The sequence below is a fragment of the Triturus cristatus genome, chromosome 1_2, assembly GCF_964204655.1.
Source record: "Triturus cristatus chromosome 1_2, aTriCri1.1, whole genome shotgun sequence".
Classification (NCBI taxonomy): Eukaryota; Metazoa; Chordata; class Amphibia; order Caudata; family Salamandridae; genus Triturus; species Triturus cristatus.
The window spans coordinates 34,310,404-34,333,578 of NC_140580.1; the positions used below are offsets into that span (position 1 = coordinate 34,310,404).

General features: G+C 48.0%; 1 protein-coding gene across 1 annotated transcript in view; it reads left to right on the forward strand.

Moving 5' to 3' along the window:
* Positions 1 to 23,175, forward strand: part of KLHL12 (kelch like family member 12) — a 594,063-nt gene that overhangs the window by 318,103 nt on the left and 252,785 nt on the right. Inside the window, exon 9 of the mRNA XM_085600332.1 lies at positions 17,637 to 17,795. Coding sequence (XP_085456458.1) covers positions 17,637 to 17,795 — 159 coding nt within the window. The remainder of the gene's footprint in view (positions 1 to 17,636; positions 17,796 to 23,175) is intronic.

The window sequence follows — 23,175 nt, forward strand, 5'->3', positions numbered from 1 at the left end:
AAAGCACAAAACATTCTTGATGATGTTTTTTGGGTTCATCAGAGTCCTAGTTGCAGGATTCACATAAGATTGAGTGAATTTCCACACAAGAACATTTTTCAGAATGATTTGAAGCTTTTGAGTCTGTGCTCTGTTGGCGGTCAGTGAGAGTTAAAACTTTTAGGTGTGGGTCACAAGTTAATAGAACTAGAGTCTTCAGTCCGATAACACATTAGCTGTAAACAAGAAAAAGTGTGTGTTATTTACTGCTCCATATGTCGTACGACTTGTACATCCTATGGTAAAACTGTGCGTTTGTTGGACAACATAAACGTCAGGATTGTGCTGGACTGATTTTGTGCACACCCTCAGGAGATGTTGGCCTATAGTCCTGCTATCTCACAGTGCACCATCCGAACCCCTAACCTTACAGGGTAACAAATGTGTGTTCAACCTCAGAACATCATAACCCTGATTCCCCCAAGGAAATCATGGTAACAGATCTAGAACCCTTTAGTTTGGACTCTCATGCATACCCAAAGAAGTACACAAGACATACTCAGCAAGGCGTTTCAATATTTATTGAAGCGTGGTGATTCTTGTATCAAATATGTGCACTATTATAATCAATAGAATGAAAAAGATTAAATAGCGTTACAAGAATAGTGAAAAAGATAAACATTTCCACCATTGTGCTACGACAGTGAATATATGCAAGCATATAAGTCATGTATATAGTGTACTCCTACCTAGCGCCCCCTAACCTAGGGTGAGTCATCTGCCAAATCCCTGCCGGCTGGACTAACTCCCCATTACCTGTGGGTAGGAGTCATCAGGCTGTCTGTCTTGATGTAAAGATGGACATCCTCATGTCGGTAAACCGAAATCAGCTGAGCTGGACTTCCTGCATAAAGTGACCTCGCTGTGTCAGCGGAGTGCTCCTCTCCCTAAACATGAAAGTGTTTGTGTATTTATAATAACAGTACCCATGTGGCTATGTTGCAACCCCTGTTTAGGCTGCAATTGTTTGTTCTAGTTTGATAGCGGTGTTGCTAACCAGACAAATAACAAAAGTGCAAGTTGTTGTGATAATGTACCAATGAAGTAGAAATGTAAGCAATGCAGATTCAGAGAATGTTATCCTGCATTGACACATGCAAATGTATGTCAAAAGTCATTGTATGTAAAAGAGAAGGCAACTTAAGACAAGCATTGGCATAGCCGATAGGTCTCGCTTTTGGGACCTTATAAGTATTTAGTTATGCAACTGTTGTGTGTGTGGTTGTGTGTGATTGTAGTTGTGTGTGGTTGTGTATGGTTGTGTGTGCTTGTGGGTGGGTGTGTGTGGTTGTGTGTGTGGTTGTGGGTGTGTGTGTGGTTGTGGGTGTGTGTGTGGTTGTGGGTGGGTGTGTGTGGTTGTGGGTGGGTGTGTGTGGTTGTGTGTGTGTGATTGTGTGTGTGATTGTGGTTGTGTGTGTGTGGGGGTGGGGTGTGTGTGGTTGTGTTTGTGGTTGTGTGCGTAGTTGTGGTTGTGTGTGTGTATGTGGCTGTGGTTGTGTGTGTTTGCTGTGTGTGGTTGTGGTTGTGTTTGTTTGTGGTTTTGTGTGTGGGGTGTGTGATTGTGGTTGGTTGTGGTTGTGTGTGATTGTGGTTGTGTGTGGGTGTGGTTGCTTGGTTGTGTGTAGTTGTGTGTGATTGTGGTTGGGTGGCGGGAGTGTGGTTGTGTGGGGGGGTGTGTGGGTGGGTGTGGTTGTGTGTGGCTGTGTGTGGCTGTGGTTGTGTGTGGTTTTGTGTGTGTGTGTAGTTGTGTGTGTAATTGTGGTTGTGTGTGGTTGTAGTTGTTTGTGTGTGGTTGTGTGTGAGTGTGTATGGTTGTGTGTGTCGTTGTGTGTGGTTACCGTGTTAGTCACTAATCAAAATGAAATCCATTTTATCAGGTTGCCAGTGCTCCCTTATGTTTAATACCCTAAATGAAACACAATGTTATAAGCATCAAAGGGAGGGGGGGAATGCGAGGAGCAGAGGGGAATGTGAGGAGCAGAGGAGGCAGAATGAAAGTGATGAAAAGGAGCCAGAATGAAAGTGATGAAAAGGGAGGAGGGAGATGGGAGCAGAGCATGAACGGGCTGGGCAAGAAGGGAGGGGTGAAATGCGTGGAGCAGAGGGTAATGGAGGAGCCAGAATGAAACTGACAAAAAGGGAGGAGGGAGATGTGAGCAGAGCATCAAAGGGCTGAGCGAGAAGGGAGGGGGGAATGCGGGGAGCAGCTGTGCACGTGCACACCATTGTGCACTCAAGCTTGTAGCCAGCAAAACCATGTGGGTAGCACTTTGAAAACTCACCTACTAAAGTATCTCCGTGCAGCGCATGCGCGCTGACTCAGCGAGACCTAAAAATGGATGAAACCCAGATCTCTTGACTTGGGGTAAGTGATGGAAAGGTTTCAGCACTTCGTCCATCATCTTGTTGCGTTTGCTGTGTTTGCCCTAAGTGGCCACGGGTAATCCCAGACGTGGGTCCCTTGTTTGCTGTGCCACTGGAGTCAAGCTAGCTTGGCTGATATGGGGTGATATCCCGCAACCGGTCCCAGGATGGTTGTTTACGGTCCACAGAGGACCTGGCCTGGCAGTTCGGACTTGAATGTTCCCATGAGGAGCAGGGTCTAGGCCGATTTGCATATGGCTGGTTCCAACCCGGGGTGTCATAGTGAGCAAAAGAACAGATGGATTAAACACAGATGTCTTGACTGGGGGTGAGTGGATGAAAAGATTCACTACTATGTCCATCATTGTATCATGTTTGCGATCTACTCAGAATTCTTCCTTTTTACCCTTAAGTCTGTGGTGCTTGCAGTTAGGCTGGTATGCTCAGGTGGGAAAACTACACGTTGACACTGGTCTTTTGCCAACCTTGTCATGTACCTAAAAGCCCGCAGGAGGGCTGATGGCCCTCGGTTTTATATCAATTTCTGTCCTTGCCCGATTCAGCCCCAGCTCTCCTGGCCTTTCAGAGACACTGGCTTCTTTAGAAAGCACCTGGTCCTACAGATCAGATCTCATCGGCACTAATCCCTATTCGCACACTATTTCTTTTCAGAGGCAGGCTTTCTTTTGCCATTAAGCCAAAGACACATACACACGAAAGAAGTTAGGCCACACAAAATAAACAATTCATCACTCAACTCTCTCCCGTGGTCTGACGTGGCAAGTAAACCAAAAGATTGTTTTTAAGTAAATGAACGACCTTTCCCAACAATATTCTAAACAGCAGATGGCAAACCTACAATACGATGAAAAATAAAGTTTGAATGTTAATTTAAAAAATAATAACTTTACAACCTCAGTCAAAATTCAACATTACATCTCATTTGCGAAAACTACTCTCATCCGCATTGCATCACATTTCATACAGATATTAACATTATTTGAATCACCAGGAATTTTACAGAGAGTAATCTTCGTGGGCCTGCACCACCAGCAAGTAGATTTTAAATTGCAAGCAGCAAGTCAATTTGAAATTGCTTCACAAGTAGCTATATTCACCTTTCCGCATCCTAACATGATGCTGCATGGGTTTGTGATAACATGGCAAGTTGCTCAAAATTGGTTGCAATAAAAGAGTAGCACCTTTTATTCCCTTCATGGATTCGATTGACAAAGTCCGCCAATGAGGGAATATAATTCGGCACTTGAATATTTCTCGCAAAGATGCAAAAACGACTTCGCTTTGAGAAACTGCACAGCAGGGTCGTAGTTCTCCTAAATAGTGGCAGATGGGCGCAAATAGACACTGAGGGACCTCCAGGCTCCTTAAGATGTGAATTGCTTTACAAAGCTAAAATTAGAAACGTGTATATCACAGATTTATTTTAGATAAAGCCATCATATCCTTAAAAAGGAGATTATTTTGTAGACTGAGGGGTTAGAGTACACATGTCCTTGAAAATATCCTTCTTCTACGCCCAAAATATGGGTCCATCAAAACTGGGTTTTAAATGTGGCAACTCTGTTCACCCCCACAATCACCTAGCAGGTTGCAGATTGTGAATGAGTCATGTATGACTGCCATCCTTTATGTCTCTCGCTCAGTGCCTCTCTCGAAAATTCTGAAGCCAATTAATATATAATTCCCAAATTGACTTGTCTCTCTTTTGGCCAACTTGTCCTTTTGGTCTCAAACGATAATGCGAAAGTGGCCCTCGACCGTTCTCGGTAGTGAGGCCCTGGAATGAATGGGCAGGCAGCATGCGCGTGAGGAGGGCGGGAATGGCAGTCCGCCTGTTTATGCCAGGCAGTGTACACTCATTCCATTCTGTCTCGTCAGAAACTGCTGATGTTGAAGTCAAAAGTAATTGTTTATTTCGAATCTGGATGATGTTGTTTTTTTTTGTACAAAGCGGTCTTTTCTACAAGTCCTTGGTCAGGGACATTCCGTTCTGTCTTTCAACACAGTCAGGGGGAAGCAAGAAATGCATCTCTAATACCTCCTCCACTGGCAGAGTTTGACCGCTGTGCTCAGCGGTGTGTTATCTGTGTCTGCGGGCAGTCACCGAACAGGGCTTGTGAGAAAGTGCCATCTTTCTTGCATGGTATGCCCCCACTTTTTGCTAAATTGCTGAATGTACTTCGATTGAGTGTACCCTGGGTTCCTGCCAATCAGGTGCCCAGGGCCTATGTTCCTTCCTTAAACCACACAAACTCCAAATTGGCAAACCCTAGCCACATGTCAGCCCCTAGTAAATGGTACCCTAGGTACCCAGGGCCTTGTGACCAGGGAAGGCCTCTAAGGGCTGCAGCGCTCATTGTGCCACCCTCAGAGGCCCTGTACCCTTACACACACACACTGCCCTTGCAGGCTGAGTGTCTGGGTGCAGGACAAAACAAAGAGTCGACATGGCACACATCACTGTGTACCATGCCCATCACCTACACTGCCAAGGCATATGCCAGCCACCCCTCTAGCTGGGTGCATTACGCCTATGGTGTGGGCACAGGAGCAGGAGCCCTGTGCCCCTACAGTACCCGGGTCCATTCCTGGGCACTGTAAGTGCAGTGCTGTCATTTAAGGATACATGGTGCTGAGAGCTTGTCAAACACGAGCTCCACAGCACCATACTGGCAACACTGAAGCCTGGGAAGTTTGGTATCAAACTTCTCAGCACATTGAACCCACACTGATGCCAGTGTGGGATTTAATGTACTAAGCACCCCAGAGGGCATCTTAGAAGATGCCCCCTTACAGCTAACTTGCAATCCACGTCTGCTCTGAGGCTGCCCAGGCTGCCACACAGCAGACACGTTGCTGGACCCCTGGGTGGGAGAGCCCCTGCTCTCCCGGGCCTGCAACAATGCACATCCTGGGTGAGGTGAGAAATCTCCTCCCCCAGGATGAGCAAAGGGAAGCTTCAAAGGCATGCCGCCAGTTGGAGTTTCCCCAGGCCACTGCAACCCCCCACTCTGGCGGGAAGCTTGGCCGGAAACCCCATACAAGGACAGGGGATGTGCCAGCCTGCCCACCCCACCCCTCAGGTGGGGGAGGCGAGGTGAAGCACATCTCCGGGCTCTCGCCATCTTGAAGATGGGAGGCCCTACCCTATCAGGATTAGGCTACTGCCCCCCTCCCACAGGAGAGAGGTAGGATAGGGGGTGTACCCACCCCAGGACAAGGACCCATTGGTCCCTGGCCTTCACCTACCTGTAACGCCCCTAAATCTAGTATTTAGGGGTCCCCTGAACCTTCCTTCCCCGGATTCCAGATAGAAAAACGACAAGAAGAGCAAGAAGAACAAAGACCTGCCCTGCAGCTGCTAAAAAGAGAAGAAGACACCAACTGCTTTGGCCCCAGCCCTACCGGCCTGTCGACTCTCGAACCTGCACCAGCGCGGCATCCCACGTGGCCAGCAACCTCACCAACCCCGGAGGACCTGGCTACCCTTTAGCTCTAAGCCCCTGGGACTCCCACGAGTAGAGGCTCTACTCAAGAAACCTACTTGCTATCCCTGGCACCAGCCCGGGACCGCGGACCCAACACACTCTGCACCAGCCAAGCCTGGCCAGTGCCGGAGTGGACAAAGACCCTGAGGACGACCCCACGGCGACTGTGACCCCGAGTCCGGCACCCAAGGACCCCCCTCGACATCCCGGAAGAAGCCTGCAGCCTCAGAACCAAGTGCCACCCCAACCGCGATCAACCAGAGGGTAAGATTCCCGACGTCAAAAGGCACCCCTGCACCCGGCGCCCTGCGACCCCCTGTGCCCAATCCCGGGGTACCCACCTAACCTACAACTACCCAACTTACCTCTCGAAGTGGTGGTGGCACCTGAAACATCCTCGTCCCCGAGCCTGCAGCCTCTTTCCAAACCGGAACATTCCCATTGATTTCCATTGAGCGCCCTAAGGCTCAAAAGCACCCTGCACCCAGCCGCCCGAGTGGCCCTGGCAGTGCCCTCTCTACTCTAACCTACTTCCCCACTTGCCCTGAGTAAGTGACCAGGAGCCCAGCTCCCACAGCCGCGTGGCTTGCCAGACAGCAGCCACCAACCAAGGCCCCCCTATCCCTCATAGGATAACATTGGGCCCAACTCTCTCTGCACCCGGCCGTCCTGAAACCGCTGAGGGTGAACCAACTGTGCTTACCTGACACTGGGGGACCCCTGAGTCCATGCCCGGAATTTCAACATTACCAGTCGAGTACTTACCCTTAAACCGCTAACTTCATTTTCCTCATAGGGTAACATTGACTGGCTTTTTCTTCAAAAATCTTCTAAGTGTGAACTTTTCAAAACTGCAAAAATTCACCAAAAATCAGCCAAGTGACAAAAACGAATTTACTCACCTGCTCCTAGGTGAGCTCCCAGTGCTGGATCTTGGTGCCCAGCCCTGACTCTGAAAAGTGTTCACAACTATACTTACTTCTAACTCATTTTTCTCCCATAGGAAACCATTGTCTGCTTTTCTGTGAAATTTCTTCTAAGTGTCTACTTTTGCAAATTTGAAATATTCTTTTAAAATCGTACCATTTCTGCAAACGAAATTACTTACCTGCTTTTGATAAGGACCCCAGTCCTGGGTCTAGGCACCCAGTCCTGGATTACTAAAGTAACGATAAAGTACTCTACCTGCAATTTGAATTTCTTGCCATAGAGATCCATTGAATGTTTTCTGTGAAATATTTTCTAAGTGCTAACTTTTGAAATAGCTAAATATTATCTAAAAATCCTTACAGTTATTAAGTCGACTTTCCTCACTTGATTCTGAATACTGACCCCAGGCTGGTTCTAGGATCCAGACCTGGAATTCCAAAAGTAATCTGAAAAGTAATTTATTACAAATAACCTGAATTTACCATTGAGCTCAATGCATTGTTATGTTTAGGAAATAGGATTGTTTATTGCAACCAACTGTGACTGTTTTACAAATTTATTGCTTGAAACAAAAGTATTTATATTCAACCTCTCATTCTGAGAAAGTATATTTTTATCCCCTTGTGGTTCTAAAAATAAAACAAGCATATATTTTATATATACAAATCATTGGCCTAGAGTTCAGTTATTGAGTGTGTGAAACCATTTGCTGACTGAGTGTGTACAATAAATGCTTTACACTGTCCTCTGGTACTGCCTTACTGCTCGACCAAGCTACCACTTTTGAGAGTAAGGTCATACCTAACTTTGACCTCTATCAGCCTCTGGGGGACTGTGGACTCTGTACACCCTGTACCTATTAGGGAACAGTATATACAGAGCCACTTTCTCACATTGGTGGATCAGCGGTGGGATACAAACTTGCATTTGTTGGACTACTTGGTTACCATCTGATCACACGACAGAACTCTTAAAAATTGCCTTTAGAATTCTGATTGGTTTTTCCAAAATTACTAAAAGTCTTGCTAGGGCCTTGCTTAAGTCCCATTAGAATTTTAGAAAAATAAAAGTCACTATAGTCAGGGTAGAGGGTTAGAACTGTCAGGTTAGAATGTCTCAAACAAACCCAGCTATTAGTGATAATAATAACATGGACCTGGTGGAGGAGCTCGACCTCACACCTTACTTACACTTGTCTTTCAAGGAATTGAGGTCCTTATGTAAACTCAAAAATTTACAAATGGGTCAGCATCCATCCAAACAAGGGCTCCAGGAGCTCCTGGCTGAGTATGCTAAAGACCACCCATCTGAACATGGTGATGGCCAGTCAGATGAGGAAAGGGAAACAGGGGAGGAGGACAGCAACCTCCCCATACTATTCCCTAGGGAGGAGATGGCACCCATACCCTCCAACTCAAGACATAGCATCTGGGCACCTAGAGACCACACAGGTGGCTCTGGTCCCAGAGACAACACTGGGGGACCCCCCAGTGAAGAGGACAGCCTTGTGAGGCTGGCCAAAAGAATAGATCTAGAGTCCAGGCTGCTGGCTCTAGAAAAGGAAAGGAGAGAGATGGGTTTAGCACCCATCAATGGTGGCAGCAATAATAAAAACAAGGATAGGGAGGAAACTTCTGACCTTAAAATCCCCAAAGGGATTGTCCCTAAATTTGAGGAAGGTGATGATATCACCAAATGGTTCACAGCCTTTGAGAGGGCTTGTGATATCAGGAAAGTAAAGAAACCTCTCTGGGGGGCACTCCTGTGGGAACTGTTCTCTGGTAACTGCAGGGACAGGCTTCTGACCCTCTCTGGGCCAGAAGCAGGATCCTATGACCTCATGAAGAAAGCTCTGATTGAGGGATTTGGATTCACCACTGAGGAGTATAGAATTAGGTTCAGGGGGGCTCACAAAACCCAGACCCAGTCCTGGATTGATTTTGTAGATTTCTCAGTGAAGACACTGGATGGTTGGTTAGCTGGACATGGTGTGCAGGATTTTACTGGATTGTACAATTTATTCATGAAGGAACATATTTTGAGTAACTGCACAAATGAAAAGTTGCATCAGCATTTGGTAGACCTAGGTCTAATTTCTCCCCAAGAATTGGGAAAGAAGGCGGACCACTGGGTCAAGACTAGGGTGACCAAGACAACCACTGGGGGTGACCAAAAGAAGGTGGTCACAAAACCTCCCCAGGGGAAAGGTGGTGAGAATCCCCAAGATAAAAAGTCTGAGTCTTCCAAAGGGCCCCAAAAACCTGTTCAGGTGGGTGGGACCCAAACTACTCCCTATGTGCCCCAACCATATAGGGGGAAGAACTTTGATCCCTTAAAGGCCTTTTGTAATACCTGTAAGAAGCAGGGACACCTAACTGTATCTTGCCCCCAAAACAAAGCCCCTAAGGCACCCAGTACAGCCACTCCTGGGGCCGCAAGTATACAAATGGGATCAGAGGTGTACCCTGAGCAAATCTGGGAACACACTGAAGCAAGTTTAGTCTCCTTGGGAGAAGTGGAGTTTGCCACTGTGGCTGTGTGGCCCCCCAACTTGAAGAAATACTTACAGTACCCCTGGGTGAATGGAACTAGGGTAGAAGCTCTGAGGGATACAGGTGCCAGTGTCACTATGGTGAAAGACACACTGGTTTCCCCTGAGCAATACTTGATTGGGAAGTCTTACCCAGTCACCAACGCTGACAGTGTCACCACTAGTCATCCCATGGCCATGGTAACATTAGGCTGGGGGGGGGGTTACTGGCCTGAAACAGGTAGTGGTCTCTCCAAAGTTGCCAGCTGCATGTCTGCTTGGAAATGATCTGGAAACCTCAGCCTGGGCTGAGGTTGAGTTAAAGGCCCATGCAGCCATGCTGGGCATCCCTGAATTGGTGTGTGTGCAAACCAGAGCACAGAGCAAGAGGAAGGGTGAAAAAGTAGGTTTGGAGCCTGGAATAATGGCCCAACCAACCAAGAGGAAGGACAAGAAGACTGGGGGACCAGCTTCTGTACAGCCCAACACTCAGAACCCCTCTCCCCCTGGAGAGGATGTAGATACCTCTGAGGGAACTGAGTCCATGGAGCTTGACCCTTACCAGGTTGAACTCTTGGGCCCAGGGGGACCCTCTAGGGAAGAGCTGTGCCAGGGTCAGCGAGACTGTCCCACTCTTGAAAGCCTGAGACAACAAGCTGCTTCAGAAGCCAGGGGAGATGTCAGTGGTACCCACAGAGCTTATTGGGAAGAGGGATTACTGTATGCTGAGGCAAGAGACCCCACTCCTGGAGCCACCAGGAGGGTGGTAGTGCCACAGAAGTACAGAGAGTTCCTCCTAACTTTGGCTCATGACATCCCCCTAGCTGGACATCTGGGGCAATCCAAAACTTGGGAAAGGTTAGTGAGTCACTTTTACTGGCCCCAGATGCACCAAAAGGTGAAGGAGTTTGTTAGCTCCTGTGTTACCTGTCAGGCCAGTGGCAAGACAGGTGGCCACCCAAAGGCCCCCCTCATTCCACTACCAGTGGTGGGGGTCCCCTTTGAAAGGGTAGGCGTGGACATTGTGGGTCCACTCGAACCTCCCACAGCCTCAGGGAACAAATTCATTCTAGTAGTAGTGGATCATGCTACTAGGTACCCTGAAGCAATTCCACTTAGGACTACTACAGCTCCTGCAGTAGCCAAGGCCCTCCTGGGTGTCTTCACCAGGGTGGGTTTTCCTAAGGAGGTGGTTTCAGACAGAGGTTCCAACTTCATGTCTGCTTACCTAACACACATGTGGAAAGAGTGTGGAGTGCAGTACAAGTTTACTACACCCTACCACCCACAAACCAATGGCCTTGTTGAGAGGTTCAACAAGACATTGAAAGGTATGATCATGGGACTCCCTGAGAAACTCAAAAGGAGGTGGGATGTCCTATTACCATGCTTGCTTTTCGCCTACAGGGAAGTGCCACAGAAGGGAGTAGGTTTCTCACCCTTTGAACTTCTGTTTGGTCATCCTGTAAGGGGACCACTGTGTCTTGTAAAGGAGGGCTGGGAGAGGCCTCTTCAAGAACCCAAACAGGACATAGTGGACTATGTGCTTGGCCTAAGGTCCAGAATGGCTGAGTATATGGAAAAAGCATCCAAGAACCTTGAGGCCAGCCAGGAGCTCCAGAAGCACTGGTATGACCAAAAAGCTGCACTGGTTGAATTTCAACCAGGGCAACAGGTGTGGGTTTTGGAGCCAGTGGCACCAAGGGCTCTCCAAGACAAATGGAGTGGCCCTTACCCTATCCTAGAGAGAAAGAGTGAGGTCACCTATCTAGTTGACCTGGGCACTAGCAGGACACCCAAAAGGGTCATCCATGTGAACCGCCTTAAACTCTACAATGATAGGGCTGACATCACCATGCTGATGGTGACTGATGAAGAACAGGAAGCAGAGAGTGAGCCACTCCCTGACCTCCTATCCTACAGCCCAAAAGATGGGTCAGTAGATGGTGTGATTTTCTCAGACACCCTCTCTGCCCAACAGCAGACTGACTGCAAGCAAGTCTTGCAACAATATGCTAGCCTCTTTTCCCTGACCCCTGGTCTGACAAGCTGGTGTACCCATGATGTGGACACTGGTGACAGTGCACCTGTCAAGAACAAAATCTATCGACAGTCAGATCAAGTCAAGGAAAGCATCAAAGCTGAGGTCAGCAAGATGCTGGAGTTAGGGGTCATTGAGCCTTCAGAGAGCCCCTGGGCTAGCCCAGTGGTTCTGGTCCCCAAACCTCATCAACAGGGTGAAAAGAGAGAGATGAGGTTCTGTGTGGACTATAGAGGGCTCAACTCTGTCACCAAGACAGATGCTCACCCTATCCCAAGAGCAGATGAACTGATAGACAAATTGGGGGCTGCCAAATTTCTCAGTACCTTTGACTTAACTGCAGGGTACTGGCAGATTGGCATGGCCCCAGGAGCAAAAGAAAAGACAGCATTCTCCACCCCTGATGGGCATTATCAGTTTACTGTGATGCCCTTTGGGTTAAAGAATGCCCCTGCCACCTTCCAGAGGTTGGTGAACCATGTCCTGGCTGGGTTGGAGTCCTTTAGTGCAGCTTATCTTGATGATATTGCTGTCTTTAGCTCCACCTGGCAGGATCACCTGATCCACCTTGGGAAGGTTTTAGAGGCTCTGCAGAGTGCAGGTCTCACTATCAAGGCATCCAAATGCCAGATAGGGCAGGGCACTGTGGTGTACTTGGGCCACCTTGTAGGTGGAGGCCAGGTACAGCCCTTACAACCCAAAATCCAGGCCATCATGGACTGGATAGCTCCAACAACCCAGACCCAAGTCAGGGCATTCCTTGGCTTGACTGGGTACTACAGGAGGTTTGTGAAGGGGTATGGGTCCATTGTGACCCCCCTCACAGAACTCACCTCCAAGAAAATGCCCAAGAAAGTTAACTGGACAGTTAGTTGTCAAAAGGCTTTTGACACCCTAAAAGAAGCAATGTGCTCAGCACCAATTCTAAAAGCTCCAGATTATGCCAGGCAGTTCATAGTGCAGACTGATGCCTCTGAGCTAGGGATAGGAGCGGTCCTATCCCAGACCAATGATGAAGGCCACGACCAACCTGTTGCTTTTATAAGCAGAAGACTACTCCCTAGAGAGCAGCGTTGGAGTGCCATTGAGAGGGAGGCCTTTGCTGTGGTTTGGTCCCTGAAAAAGCTGAGGCCATACTTGTTTGGCACTCACTTCCTAGTTCAAACTGACCACAGACCTCTCAGATGGCTAATGCAGATGAAAGGGGAAAATCCAAAACTACTGAGGTGGTCCATCTCCCTACAGGGAATGGACTTTGAAGTGGAACACAGACCAGGGACTGCCCATGCCAATGCAGATGGACTTTCCAGGTTCTTCCACTTAGACAATGAAGACTCCATAGGACAAGGTTAGTCTCATCACCTTTCGTTTGGGGGGGGGTTGTGTGAGAAAGTGCCATCTTTCTTGCATGGTATGCCCCCACTTTTTGCTAAATTGCTGAATGTACTTCGATTGAGTGTACCCTGGGTTCCTGCCAATCAGGTGCCCAGGGCCTATGTTCCTTCCTTAAACCACACAAACTCCAAATTGGCAAACCCTAGCCACATGTCAGCCCCTAGTAAATGGTACCCTAGGTACCCAGGGCCTTGTGACCAGGGAAGGCCTCTAAGGGCTGCAGCACTCATTGTGCCACCCTCAGAGGCCCTGTACCCTTACACACACACACTGCCCTTGCAGGCTGAGTGTCTGGGTGCAGGACAAAACAAAGAGTCGACATGGCACACATCACTGTGTACCATGCCCATCACCTACACTGCCAAGGCATATGCCAGCCACCCCTCTAGCTGGGTGCATTACGCCTATGGTGTGGGCACAGGAGCAGGAGCCCTGTGCCCCTACAGTACCCGGGTCCATTCCTGGGCACTGTAAGTGCAGTGCTGTCATTTAAGGATACATGGTGCTGAGAGCTTGTCAAACACGAGCTCCACAGCACCATACTGGCAACACTGAAGCCTGGGAAGTTTGGTATCAAACTTCTCAGCACATTGAACCCACACTGATGCCAGTGTGGGATTTAATGTACTAAGCACCCCAGAGGGCATCTTAGAAGATGCCCCCTTACAGCTAACTTGCAATCCACGTCTGCTCTGAGGCTGCCCAGGCTGCCACACAGCAGACACGTTGCTGGACCCCTGGGTGGGAGAGCCCCTGCTCTCCCGGGCCTGCAACAATGCACATCCTGGGTGAGGTGAGAAATCTCCTCCCCCAGGATGAGCAAAGGGAAGCTTCAAAGGCATGCCGCCAGTTGGAGTTTCCCCAGGCCACTGCAACCCCCCACTCTGGCGGGAAGCTTGGCCGGAAACCCCATACAAGGACAGGGGATGTGCCAGCCTGCCCACCCCACCCCTCAGGTGGGGGAGGCGAGGTGAAGCACATCTCCGGGCTCTCGCCATCTTGAAGATGGGAGGCCCTACCCTATCAGGATTAGGCTACTGCCCCCCTCCCACAGGAGAGAGGTAGGATAGGGGGTGTACCCACCCCAGGACAAGGACCCATTGGTCCCTGGCCTTCACCTACCTGTAACGCCCCTAAATCTAGTATTTAGGGGCCCCCTGAACCTTCCTTCCCCGGATTCCAGATAGAAAAACGACAAGAAGAGCAAGAAGAACAAAGACCTGCCCTGCAGCTGCTAAAAAGAGAAGAAGACACCAACTGCTTTGGCCCCAGCCCTACCGGCCTGTCGACTCTCGAACCTGCACCAGCGCGGCATCCCACGTGGCCAGCAACCTCACCAACCCCGGAGGACCTGGCTACCCTTTAGCTCTAAGCCCCTGGGACTCCCACGAGTAGAGGCTCTACTCAAGAAACCTACTTGCTATCCCTGGCACCAGCCCGGGACCGCGGACCCAACACACTCTGCACCAGCCAAGCCTGGCCAGTGCCGGAGTGGACAAAGACCCTGAGGACGACCCCACGGCGACTGTGACCCCGAGTCCGGCACCCAAGGACCCCCCTCGACATCCCGGAAGAAGCCTGCAGCCTCAGAACCAAGTGCCACCCCAACCGCGATCAACCAGAGGGTAAGATTCCCGACGTCAAAAGGCACCCCTGCACCCGGCGCCCTGCGACCCCCTGTGCCCAATCCCGGGGTACCCACCTAACCTACAACTACCCAACTTACCTCTCGAAGTGGTGGTGGCACCTGAAACATCCTCGTCCCCGAGCCTGCAGCCTCTTTCCAAACCGGAACATTCCCATTGATTTCCATTGAGCGCCCTAAGGCTCAAAAGCACCCTGCACCCAGCCGCCCGAGTGGCCCTGGCAGTGCCCTCTCTACTCTAACCTACTTCCCCACTTGCCCTGAGTAAGTGACCAGGAGCCCAGCTCCCACAGCCGCGTGGCTTGCCAGACAGCAGCCACCAACCAAGGCCCCCCTATCCCTCATAGGATAACATTGGGCCCAACTCTCTCTGCACCCGGCCGTCCTGAAACCGCTGAGGGTGAACCAACTGTGCTTACCTGACACTGGGGGACCCCTGAGTCCATGCCCGGAATTTCAACATTACCAGTCGAGTACTTACCCTTAAACCGCTAACTTCATTTTCCTCATAGGGTAACATTGACTGGCTTTTTCTTCAAAAATCTTCTAAGTGTGAACTTTTCAAAACTGCAAAAATTCACCAAAAATCAGCCAAGTGACAAAAACGAATTTACTCACCTGCTCCTAGGTGAGCTCCCAGTGCTGGATCTTGGTGCCCAGCCCTGACTCTGAAAAGTGTTCACAACTATACTTACTTCTAACTCATTTTTCTCCCATAGGAAACCATTGTCTGCTTTTCTGTGAAATTTCTTCTAAGTGTCTACTTTTGCAAATTTGAAATATTCTTTTAAAATCGTACCATTTCTGCAAACGAAATTACTTACCTGCTTTTGATAAGGACCCCAGTCCTGGGTCTAGGCACCCAGTCCTGGATTACTAAAGTAACGATAAAGTACTCTACCTGCAATTTGAATTTCTTGCCATAGAGATCCATTGAATGTTTTCTGTGAAATATTTTCTAAGTGCTAACTTTTGAAATAGCTAAATATTATCTAAAAATCCTTACAGTTATTAAGTCGACTTTCCTCACTTGATTCTGAATACTGACCCCAGGCTGGTTCTAGGATCCAGACCTGGAATTCCAAAAGTAATCTGAAAAGTAATTTATTACAAATAACCTGAATTTACCATTGAGCTCAATGCATTGTTATGTTTAGGAAATAGGATTGTTTATTGCAACCAACTGTGACTGTTTTACAAATTTATTGCTTGAAACAAAAGTATTTATATTCAACCTCTCATTCTGAGAAAGTATATTTTTATCCCCTTGTGGTTCTAAAAATAAAACAAGCATATATTTTATATATACAAATCATTGGCCTAGAGTTCAGTTATTGAGTGTGTGAAACCATTTGCTGACTGAGTGTGTACAATAAATGCTTTACACTGTCCTCTGGTACTGCCTTACTGCTCGACCAAGCTACCACTTTTGAGAGTAAGGTCATACCTAACTTTGACCTCTATCAGCCTCTGGGGGACTGTGGACTCTGTACACCCTGTACCTATTAGGGAACAGTATATACAGAGCCACTTTCTCACAGGGCTGACCCGGAAACAGAAAGAGACGAAGGTCTACCACCCTCCAACAGGTTGAAAATCACAACAGGAGGTCCCCAAACCTGCCCGAGGAAGCCTCATTGTCTTAGTCCATGCAATGTTGTGTGGCGATATTTTATGCAAGTCCAGTCATGCTAGATACAACTTGTTATGCTATGGTATGTTATGATACCTTAGCCGAGCAGTTGGAGGTTAGTATGTCTATATTCAGCAATAGTGTTCGAACGACTTAAAAACTCTATTAAAAAACAAAAATGTTGGGTTAGTACGGTAGTGCTTCACACACAGTATTGTGTATCATTAAAGAATTGGTTTATGTTGTCATGTTAGTACAACCATACTTCATAAGTGCTGCTATGTTATCTTTATCTATGTTATGTTAGTGCAGCCCTACTTCATGCATGATGTCATGTTATACATTAGCCATGCTGCAAAGTTGATGGGCCGCCATATTATGGTTGATACAGCCTGTTCTATGTTGTGATTTAAGTTATTCTAGTCGTATGAGTTACAGCATGGGTGGTGTTTCATGACAGACTTTCTTAATGCCAACAACAGTCCAGTTGAGCCCAGTAAACTGCCCGCATTTATACAAGTGATTTCATAGGAGTGGAACTATCGATCCAACCTTATCAACCTACCGTATTTCTGTGATGTGTGTATCTATTTCATGGAGTCTGAGTATAATTTGGTAATTTGGTTTCAGAGACTAACCCTGGTCAGTAGTAGGGTCTGTTCACTTCCATATATATATGGAGAAATCCAAATCAGTGGCTGAATTATCCGAAGAGTGAGCCTCTCTCTTTCTCGAGTTCAAGGGGACTCGGATTTCGCCCCAGCATCTTGGACGAAAACAACTGCTGAAAGAACTTTTCCCCTGTGCCGATAAAATTCTTCGCACGCACTTCACAAGACGCGGTGGCTTAAAGAGACAAAGGACCCTTCCTTAGCAAGACTAAATAAAGTGTTTTTTTGCATACGTAACCATAACATTTTCGCCACATAAAAAGCATTTTCCATGAAAGAGAAATATTTCAAAGCATCAGCCACAGAACTTCACAGCGTCACTTAAGATATTCTGTTACGTCATTTTAGGTAGAGGTATGTTATGTTTAGTTGAGTCACTATGCGTTTGCACCATGCCATGTCTTAGGTTCGGTTGTGATTCACGTCCTGGGATTTTGAGTTGCATTGTGTTATGTAGGATTTGCAGCACATCCGTCTGGAAATGCTTGCATCTGAAAACAAGCATTGGCCGCGCGGCAGTAAAAGTAACGCCGCGCGGCCGTAAAAGCGAAAGTGATCGCGATCGCTCAAAGCGAAAGTGATCGCGATTGCAATAACACGCTAAAGCACTAGTTTTCAAAGTGCTGCTGTCGCGTGCACGTTCGCGTAAACGCAAGCGCTAGGCCAGCCAGCAGCACTTTGAAAACTCACCTCCAAAATGTCTCTCCGAGCCAGCACATGCGCTGGGCTCAGCGAGACCTAAAAAATGAGCATGTAAATGGTGTATCTGCTTGGCCTTTCCTGACCACGTGACACATAAACCTGTGTTAACAGCAGCTGCCCTTGTGATATTTTTACTGCATTTTAAATGGTTGTGACTTTGTTTCCTTCATTCTAAAGAGATGATCTACGTTTCGGGGGGCTTCGATGGGAGCAGACGTCATACCAGCATGGAGCGATATGATCCCAACATTGACCAGTGGAGCATGCTGGGGGATATGCAGACTGCACGAGAAGGAGCTGGACTGGTGGTCGCCAATGGTGTCATTTACTGCCTGGGTAGGTGCCTCTTAAGAAGTAGAAAGAGGGTGTCTATTATTCTTGTTCTGTTTCTGCAATACATGCCTCACAATAAGGCTGCTTCACAGAGTGGAGAGTTACCATAATCCTAGCCTTGATCATAAGGAGAGCATGGAATATAATTCCTGGTTCCTCCTAAATCAATATGTCTTTACATGTTTTGTTAATCATTGCAGTTTTACTTCTCGCAACAGATTGAGGATTTAATGTAAATTACTTGTGCTGAGGCTTCCTTAAGATGTGAAGCACAAGCCTAACACTCCAGTAGATCCTCTTCTCTCACACTCCCCTTCAAAGCATGACCTTTAAAATTGGATCCAAATAGTAGTCCATTTATTCAACAATTGATTGTTTCACACCGTATATTAATTGTCAACAGTATTTCTTTTAATGGTTATCTAATATTATCACAGTTATCTATGAGGTGACATTACTGTTCAGCTAGCCCATGGTTGAATACACAGCCAAAATGTAATGTCAAACCATTACTTATGGGATACAAAAAAATTATCCTTGTTGAAATATCAAGAAGGACCCTTTTCCTAATTTGGGTGATGGAAGGTGGACAATAATCTCAGGGTTGTTATCACTTCATTTTGGAAATGCACCTCGAACGAAGTCCATCAAGATGATTTTGGTGGTCTGCACTTTTGCTTGTGTCCTATGTTGTTTCCCTGTGATTTCTGGTATTCACTGGACTTCATTTTACAAGCTGGAGCGAGAAGCTATTGTTATTGACATCTTGTTATTGACTGCCATTTTCTGAATTGCAGCAATTTTAAGCTTCTGTAGTAATTGCGATGATGAAACCCCTGTGCAGTATTTGACCACGATAGAACAACCATGATAGCTCAGCTGTTGTTCTTTTGTCTACACTTTAATCAGCAGCTGCCCTTAACTTAAATGGTTTCTTTTTTTATATATTCATATATATCTATAAATGAATATTTTCTTTTTAATTTCTTTATTGAGCCTTTGAAATTAACATTAACAATGTATGCACATAATTCGGGTCTAATGATAAAAAAAAGTAAAGTTCGACCACTCTACCATCCTATTGAGACATGTCATTACCCCAGTATTGGAACTTTCATAGATTCTCATGCTTTGTATCATTCCCCGTCGTCGGAATGGGAGCCTCAGTAAATAAAAAATATATATCATAACCATAGAAACAAAAGAGAAAATAGGCCTAGGCCTCATCTCATTTTGTAGTATATCACCCTCTTTGTGTAAAAGAGCCCAAACTTTTGCCAGGACCAATCAGCACAGCCTCACCCTTTGGAACCTTCCTGAGAGAGCTCAGAGCCTCAGATTTTTCTACCGCACGTTGTGCTAGGGAGTCTCCACTGAGCTCTGCTCAGTTTTTTCTCATTGTTCTTTCAGAATTTACTTTTAACATCTATAGTGACATTATGTCAGAGAAGGAGAAGAAAGCCTTATTCAGGCCCTGTGCTTCTTGTGGAAAGAAGAGGCTTTTCGTGGAAGATAAGCATGACAGTTGTATTTACTGCTTATACCCGGAGCACAAGGCCACAGACTGCAAGATTTGTCGCACTCTTTCAACCAAGACTTTGCGAGACAGAGAGGGTCGTCTGCTGACATGGCTGCAAAAACTGAAGACCAGAAAGGAGGTTGTCTCGTCAGATGAGGAAGATTCAATTTCTGGCACTTCCTCCTGGAGATCAAGGAAGAGGGGTAGGTCATCTCCCTCCATCTCTGAAGAACCCCCTGTCAAAGCCCCTCATGGGATCTCTGAAAGGTCTGAGGAGGCTGGTCCCAAAAAATCTCCTCACGGAAGTGTAAAGGAGAGGCAGGGACAGGCTGCTGGTGTGGACACAGCCTCTAGGGATAAAAAGGAGGTTTCAATATCTTCTCCTCCGTCCCAAAAGGAAAAGCCTGCGAAGAAACACTCTGCAGGAACTTCACAGATGGTTCCTGTGAAGAAGCAGCGTCCGTCGACGGTGATTCAAGCAGGTACGTCGACGACGATTACCACTCCAAAGACAGTTTCCTTGAGTTCGTCGACGGGACCGTTGACGATTTCTATTCCTGTTTAGTCGACGACAGCTTCATTCTCGTCGTCGACGACAGTTTCCATGAAGATCCTGTCGACGACGGTTTCGACGACGAAGACCACGACGACGACGATGACAACGACGGCGACGTCATCGTCGATGCTGCCGACGACGAGCTCGTCGACGAGACCATCGACAGTTGTCCCGTCGACGATGAAGAAAGCTCCGTCGACGAGTGTACCGTCGACGAAGAAAAAGGCTTTGTCGACGACCCTACCATCGACGACGATTCAGGCATCGTCGACGACCGTATTATCGACGACGATTCGTACTCCGTCGACTAAGATTACCGTGCCGTCGACGGGTTCGTCGTCTATTTCGTCGACGCTGGTGATCCCTTCGACGACGGCTCCGACGACGGGACCGTCGACAAGACCGTCGACGAGTAAAATTTCTGGATTTACAATACAGAAGTTGAAGATTACACCGGAGATGACATCTCCTAGGCAAGTGACGCCTTTACCACCATCCATGCTGCTGGATGAATCGGAAGATGAGGATGTGGATGAGCAGTATGGTGACGCCTACAGTCCCTCGGAGCTGCATGTAAAGCAGCAAGACACGGATACGGAGGAGTACTATGAGCAAGCTGAGCAAGAGGAACAACAATATGTTCAGCAAGAATTTCGTCCTCAGACTTTGAGACAGGACTTGATAGCTCTACCAGTTGCTCTGGTTACGGACTTGCAGATGATGTTGCAGGATTACAGAGCTCGGTTTCCGTCACGCCCTGAAGTTCAACCACTGCGTCCATCTACATCTGTGGTCCCGCGCGGGCCGCCAGTGGACTTGCCCCCTCCTCCTGAGAATATGCTACGTACTTCACCAGTAGTGGTACCAGTAGTGGTTCCTCAAACTTCATTTACGGAACCTGCCGATGACGATGCACAGGATGTGGATACGGATGGAGACGATGAGGGGCACGTGGTCCCACTTACTGATCCAGGGGATCCGGATGTGGATCTAGATGATACGGGAATGCAAGATCCGGATGATACAGGGCGGGACACGAACGTGTCGCCGCCGGCAGATATTGGGGGGTTCCATAATCTTATGGAGCGTGCATCCACAAGATTTGGGCTGCCTCTCACAGTGGAACAGTCGGACTGTTTCCTATACGATTTTAAAGCGCAGTACAGAAAGTCCGTCAGATCAATTCCTATCATTGAGCATGTATGGAATGAGGGGATCAAGGTTATGCAGAACCCGGCAACGGTCATCCCATTCCTTCCCCGGCTGGAGAAGAAATACAAGGCCCCTGAGGGCAGTCCTGCATGTCTCCTTGGACAACCAAAGCCTGACTCTGTGATATCTCAAGCCGCACAGAGCAAGTCCAAGAATCCTTAGACGCCTTTGACTACACCTCCGGATAAGGATGGCAGGCGGTTGGACAATGTAGGGAAGAGATTTTCCACCATGGCCAGTTTGTTGGTTCGGGCAGCAAATTCATTAGCCATTCTAGGCAGGTATGATCGCCAGATGTGGTGCGACATGGAACCGTTTGTGGACCTCTTAACAGACTCTAATCAAGAGGAGGCCAAACAAGTCCTTATGGAAGGAGAGAGATGTTCCTCTGAGATCATCGACTGTGCTATGGACATAGCCTCTACCGCTTTCAGGGCCTTGGCAGGGTCAGCGGTCTTACGCCGTCAGGGCTGGTTAAAAGCAACCTGGTTCCGTCAGGAGGTCCAAAATAAGATCCTGGACCTTCCTTTTGACGGAGAAATGCTTTTTGGTAAGCATGTGGATGAGGCTCTGCAGAGCATAAAGAAGGACACGGACACTGCAAGGTCCTTAGGATCCTTAAATTATCGCAAGGTTCCATTTAGAGGAGCACGTGGGCGAGGGTTTTCTACTTATAGAGGAAACCAACGTCAGTATTCCACACAGTCAGGACAGGCATATAAGAATCAGTATTCAAACCAACGCCAAGGTCAATCGGCGTCTTTCTCTCGTCAGTCCCAGAGAGGACGTCAGAATCGTCAGGGACGAGACAATGCCAAGAGGCAATAGCGGCCTCCTGGCTCTGACTACTGTTCCTCCCCGACCAAGAACACCGGTTGGGGGCAGGATCTCCTATTGTCTGGACAGCTGGGTCCTTATAACATCGGACCGGTGGGTTTTGAATATTGTTCAGAGTGGCCATACGTTGGAACTCCAAGATCTTCCTCCAACGAGAGCTCCGGACGCCCGTCCCTCAAAACATCTCCGACTGTTACATCTCGAAGCCCACCAACTATTCATCAAGGGGGCGATAGAACCAGTACCTCTTTCGCAAAGAGGCAAGGGTTTCTATTCCAGGTTCTTCCTGGTTCGGAAGACGGAAGATACGTGGCGTCCTATACTAGACCTAAGAGAGCTCAACACCTATCTCATCAAGCTCTCCTTCAGGATGGTCACTCTCCAGGATATTCTCCATCTACTGAATCCGGGCGATTTTTTGGCGTCCCTGGATTTAGAGGATGCGTACTTCCACGTTCCCATCCACCCAGCTCACAGGCAATATCTACGCTTCACAGTAGGCAAGAGCCATTTCCAGTTCAAGGTGCTTCCGTTTGGCCTTCGGTCTGCACCTCCGATATTCACGAAGATGCTGGCACCAGTCGCTGCTTTTCTCAGGAAACAATCCTTAGAGGTTTTCCCATACTTGGACGACTGGCTCGTCAAGGCTCCGTCGCTCAAGGCAGCTTCGCAAGCAGTATCAACTTGCATTCAATTGTTCGCCCACTTGGGTCTTCAGCTCAACAGATCCAAGTCGGTGCTGATACCTTCCAGGTCCCAAAGATTCCTTGGAGCTATTCTGGACACGACACTATGCGCCGCTCGTCCGTCGGAGGAGCGTCAACGCAAGCTGATCACCTCCGCTCGTCAAGTGCTGCAGAGGAAAAATGTGTCGGTTTGCCGGTACAAGTCCTTACTCGGATCGATATCATTCTTCAAACCATTAATACCGCATTGCAGGCTTCATATGCGTCCTCTGCAGGAGGAGTTAGACAAACAATGGCGCCAGGCAGAAGGGTCGTTCAACGACAAGGTGTGGATAACACCAGGTATGCGCAAGGCCTGCCAGTGGTGGCTGGTAAAGGAGAACATCGCAGTAGGGTTAACATTCAGAACCCCTCCTTCTCCTATGGTGGTGACCACAGATGCCTCCTTAGAAGGCTGGGGAGCGGTACTCCAGGAGCTTCAAATCAGCGGTCACTGGAGTCCAGCGCAAAGCCTAAACCACATCAACCTCTTGGAGCTGATGGCTATCCGCTTAGCCTTGCTGGCGTTCCTTC